We start from the raw sequence: 5550 nt of genomic DNA on the forward strand, positions 1-5550 counted from the left end.
AGCGCAGCTGCATTTTGCGTGAGTGATTGGGAGGCTGATGGGCTCCAGAAAGATAGTATTTCACAATTCTGGATTTTCAGAGACACTTTCCATTCTCCTCTTCATCTCAGACTATCTTCTTTTAGCAGTTCAGGCAAGAAGTCAATCACATTGAGTCAGTTTGAAGAAAAACATTTTATGCTGTTTTTCTCATACGAGCCCCCTCCTGCCGTAATCTGCAGTAAGGCCCAGCCACAGGAAGCTGACCTCACAGTAAATTCTTTACAGATTCGGTCATGTTTTTACCATCCACTTAAACTTGCATACATAACCTGAGACTGTACCTCTGGATCAAGGAATATGACAAGCCGAAATAAAATCAAGTCAAATTAAATAGCAAGAAAAAGCTGCAAGCAAAACAAGACTGAAAAAAAAAAAAATAGAAAAAGGTGAAAAATTGGTTGTGACTGCAAAACTGTAAGTATTAAATAAAGAAAGAAGTCAGAAGCAAATTCAGAAGCGACCGTATTCTGGTTGACAAGGGCTGAGAAATACTAATGGACTTCTTAAATGTGCGGTTTGATGGATGAGAGAAGAAATTATGTAAAAGTAAATGTAGTAGTGTATCAACATAAAGTATGGTGGATAAAAAAAAAAAAAAAAGCATTGCAAATAAAAAAAGACATGTAAATGTGTGCCTACCATTTTCCAGATAAGAAGGGGCCGTACCTTCTGAGGGGTCAAGGCGGCGAGCCCGCCTCCCGTGTTTGGAATTGTTGTGTACAAACATGTTGTCTGAGACAGCCAGCACGTGGCCATCCACATTGACTGTTGTTGATACAACAACCTGCAAAAGAAAACAAACCCCCAAATTTAAAAAACCCCACGCATTTTCACAAACTTAAATACAGAATCGGCTCTTCTTTTAAGACAAAACAACATCACAGCCTGTTACTTTTCGCTTTCAACGAAGTGAATGACAACTATGAGTACATCTCTGTTTATCTGGCTAGCACTGGTGATTTTTAACTCGCAATTGTTTCTCTTCAGAACCTGCTACACTAATTAGAGTTTAATCTCCTATTATGCTAACAAATGAATTCAGTTCAGGGAAATATTCTTCTAGCCATTAGTTTCAGAAACACCCCTCTAGCCACTCATTTTAAAAGTGCTGTTTTGATTGATCTGTTGATATATTGATTAGATAGTTTATCTAATTAAAATTTGTTCACTTGAGACTGTCTTCAAATGAAGGGTTGTGAGGATTACAAATAAAAAAAGCTTAATAAATCAGGAACCATCATAACTCCCCATTTTTTCTTCAGTAAATGATCTCCAGGTCAGTTTTACAATTACATTTAATGTCTGATAATGAACTTTTTTGCATTTGAAAAGACCAAGTTGAATATGAATAGTGAAAGTGTTTTCAATCCATGAAAAGTATCCCTTCTCAAGTTCATTTGGATGGTGATTGACCCTGGTATGTCAATGGAATTTCCTCCTTTATTTTTGAGTGAAAGGCTCCTATTCTTGTGTCCAGGTTCAGAGTCCGGCCATAGAAGAGATGATGGATAGGGCCTTCTTTGGCTTCCAGCTGCTTCTCAGTAGAAAATGGAAAAGGAACATATGCAAAACGCACAACCTTCCCGATAAAAACACCTACACAATGGAGTTGTGAAACTCCTTCCGGAAACGATATCGCATGAACACAAGCCAAAGAGGAAACCATGAGATGCGCCTGGGTTTGTGTGGAACACAGCTTCATAGGTCGATCGCTAGTATCCCAGATAGACATTTACATCTTATTTAAATACTTCAGCGTGGGCCCTGTGGTGTGGGATCCAGATTTTCTAAACTGTGTAATCACTGCAGCATTTTCTTTGCAGTTTAACATTAGTAGAGTCCTTAAAGTCAATGGCTAAGTTAGGCCTTATCAACCGTACTGGTGATGGTGGCAAAAGCTAGTACACATTTTAGCTTTCATCTTCCGTTTATTTTATTTTTGTATATAACAAAAATGGTTGCCAGGGTGCTCACACCAAATCCTATGCCCAAACACATAATGAACAAAAATGGAAGGGCTAAAACTAGCCTCCTTTTGCACAGAGCTGGTCCAAGGCATCAGAAGAAAATTCTTGTCTGCTTCTATGTTTTGGATCACCCCTGATCCTGCTTCTTATTCACAACCCATAATTAGCTTTCAGCTATCACAGCACCTTTTCTGTGTATCCTGCCTCCTCGGAGACAGCCATCTGCGGTACCCTTTAGAACAGCCCGAGGGCAGTTCTCTGCCAGGCTGCTCTGCTTCCCTATCCTTGTCCTCCCAGAAGTGGACACTTTCCCTCTTGTCAACATCCACTTTGGAGAGTGCTGAGGTTGCACACTCACCTCGGCTGCAGAGCTGCTGCCAGGCCACTGAGCTACCTGCCTTCACTTTTAATGAGATTCGCAGACTTTAAGAAATATTGCAAAACATGCAAGCGTGATTTTCAGCAAAGATTTCTGGATTTGGTTCCTAGAACAGGTATATTAAAAAGACAGAGGAAGATGTATATAAAAATGACGGCTATTTTTGTTCTGTCATGTATATATAGGTCAGTCACCAAGGGAAAATACTGTAGTTCTGCAAAAGAAAGTAGACATGCCCTGCTTTGTTATATCGGCTTATTCCTGCAGCGCACCTAAAGAAAGGTGCTGAGACAGTGAAACCAGTTAAAAATATTGTTCAAGATCTGACATACTCTTAAGTCCAGTTAAACCTTCTGAAAGGCAGGGAGATTAGCTAAAGAGACCCAGGGAAGTCTTCCTAGTGCCTACTGGCTCCATTGTCGACCACAAGATCACTCATGACTGATGCTTCATTTAGTCATCGGTGAGACAAAGAGGACATTTCCACTCATTCCAGGTTTGACCTTCTGTTCTGTTCAGATGGATCAATATCACCAATGCCACGTGAAGCCGAGATGCATGAAAAATGGAAGCTTGGCTCAATTGTTTTGAAGAAATATTTTTTCCAGCTACAGATCTTTTCTGTTGGCTGGCTCAAGGGTGCTGGCTTCACCGGTTGGTTGGCTGTGCATGAAAACAGATGTCACATGTTTTGCTATCAAGTTTAATCACAAGTTATTCTTCTCAAAAATAAGAAAGTTTTGAACATCTCAATACTACTTTATTATTAGTCTCAAATTGAATCATTGTGAAATATTTTGAAATAAAAAGCACATATTTCCTAACAATCATTTCAAATGACCCCAAATACGGAGGCAATCATTTGTCCATCACATCAGCTGTCTCTCTGTAGTGCTATGATTCACCACAGGATATTTCAAAAGCTGTAAGGAGAAAGCGGAGTATTAAACATTTTCTAACGCAATTGGAATAGAAGTATGTGGGTTGGACCGCCTCGGCTGGATTTACAAGTTGTGAATGTGAAAAACCCCTCTGTGAGATCCAAACTTCACTGAGCTCCACGGTCATGTCTGTTAGTAAGACTATGCTACTTGGTCTACAATACGTAAAACTTCTGCAGGTCTGAGCACACGCCACACTACAACACAAGGCATTAGTATGAAGGAAAATTATGGAAATACTTTCTGAGGAGAAACGCATTTGCTTCAGCACTGATCTATTACAGTCTGCTGCAGAACTCAGTGAGTCCCAAGAACCAGCATTTCAATCAGTGGGGGAAATGTAAAATACCAATACCATTTTTTTAAGGCACACAGCACTGGAACTACACTAAGTAGAAGCACCAATATTGGTTTCTCATAAAGAAAGTTCAAGATGAAAATGCGAGTAAGTCTTTTATATATTGTTTATTCTTTAAGAGGGATCTGTACCTGGAATCTTCGCATGTCTCGTGGGTTGCCTGCATTCTTCAAACAGTTCTGATTGCACTTGAGGAAAAACTTTAGAAAGAATCTATAAAAATACAAAATTGAAATCTATTAGATTCATCAAAATGTAAATCTGATTTTTAAAAAGTTTAATAAAATTTAATCATAAATAGTTATACCCAAAAGAATACTGGTAGTGAAATATTACTTTCCTATTAGTTAATGAACTTATTTTAAAGCATAAGATCTCTGTCGTAAACAGAATATTATTGCCAGGGAAAGGCAAATTTATATTTTTAATTTTTCAACAACTACAAATGTATTGACTCCAGGCCATATCCTTAGCTCAGTGTGGGAAAGTTGATTTCAATGATTCATTGACTTCAAAGGCAATGACTTAGACCAGATGAGAATTTGTCTCTATTTTTTTAATACATTTTATTTTTTCACAACTTATATTAGCAGTAATGACCTCTACGTCAAAAAATTCCAAGGTAATGAATGATCAATCTTCTGAAAAACACTTGGCTTTGCCTCCGGTTTGGAAACTCTCGCTATTCAAAGGGACTCAGTCCAACTCCTGCTGACTCCAGGGAGATCCAGGCGGGATCTGCCCACCGGCAAGGCCCCGGTTCCCTCATTGTTTTTGAAAGGAAAGGAACATGGCAAATTAGGCCCTGTCTTACAACCTCTTCAACCTTTGCCAGCCTTTAACTGTGAGGAGTCACTCTACCCGGGGATGGAAATCCAACTTATTTTTGCTGAGCGGCAACCAGCAATTATTTAGGACTAACCCTTATCATCTAGGTATCTCCCCATAAACCATTTCTGTAGCAAAGCTGCCTCCCGGGAACATAGCAAGCACTTATGGGAAAGGGAAAAGCTTGGAAAGGGGCAAAATCCTTTATGCCGCCCTCCTGTACTGGAGGAACGAGCCGATATTGGACATCTCCACCCTTCAGGCTATGCGAGATGGGGGCACCCTCGCCATCCTGTCCTCAGCAGGAGGACGTCCACAGCCTAAGGCCAGCTTTTTTCTTCAAGTAGCTATATTTTCATGTTTCATAATTTAAAAAATATTCTATGGGTCTGGTCTTTGGCTAATGACAAGCAAGGCTCAGGACTTTCTCTTCACCCAGAGTTTCTCGGATGCGTCAGTCCAGCAGCTTGTGCTGCCCAACTTCATACGCGGTGAATAGCGAGGTTAGGCAGAGCTTTTACATTTAGAATATGAACAACTATTATTTATTCATGTCAATCTTTATAAGTGACTCTGACTATTCTCGTTGTACACACCTCGCAGAAGTTTCCGTGTGCCAACAGCACTCCTGGCAGGAGGCAAGCCAGGCGCCTCTTCCCTTCTTCAGCACCCAACACAACCCAACTGCAGCTGATAAAAGTACCGCTGTGGCTGCACTGCATCGTGCTCCCTCCTGCGGAGCTTTGAGGGTCAGACAGGAACATTATGGGACTATCCTCATATCACAAACCGGTGGTTTCAATCGCTGGTCTTCCCTTTCAGTTAAACCTTGAGTAGGACCCTAATATTAGTACAGGATGCTAATACTGAAGGAGCAATCTCTCACATCAGAGACGCAAGGAGGGAAACGACTAGATTTATTGAAACAGTGCATAAATAAATCGATGCTGTCAGTTCAGTTGAATGCACGTTTCTTTAAAACTTCCTATCCCAAAATGTGTAAAGGGGTTTTAGCTGTCGAGCTGAAAGACAGCT

General features: G+C 40.3%; 1 protein-coding gene across 1 annotated transcript in view; it reads right to left on the minus strand.

Annotated features, from left to right (window-relative positions):
* LOC104621380 (transcription factor COE3) overlaps nt 1-3901 on the minus strand; it is a gene marked incomplete at its 3' end in the record, with an annotated part of 36103 nt that extends 32202 nt beyond the window's left edge. The window contains exons 1-2 of the mRNA XM_010287847.1: nt 3819-3901; nt 682-826 (exon numbers count right to left, since the gene is read on the minus strand). Of these exons, the coding sequence (XP_010286149.1) occupies nt 682-826; nt 3819-3833 (160 nt within the window). The remainder of the gene's footprint in view (nt 1-681; nt 827-3818) is intronic.
* Nucleotides 3902-5550: the final 1649 nt, after the last annotated feature.

The sequence above is a fragment of the Phaethon lepturus genome, unplaced genomic scaffold (genome assembly GCF_000687285.1).
Source record: "Phaethon lepturus isolate BGI_N335 unplaced genomic scaffold, ASM68728v1 scaffold33675, whole genome shotgun sequence".
In the NCBI taxonomy this organism is placed as follows: Eukaryota; Metazoa; Chordata; class Aves; order Phaethontiformes; family Phaethontidae; genus Phaethon; species Phaethon lepturus.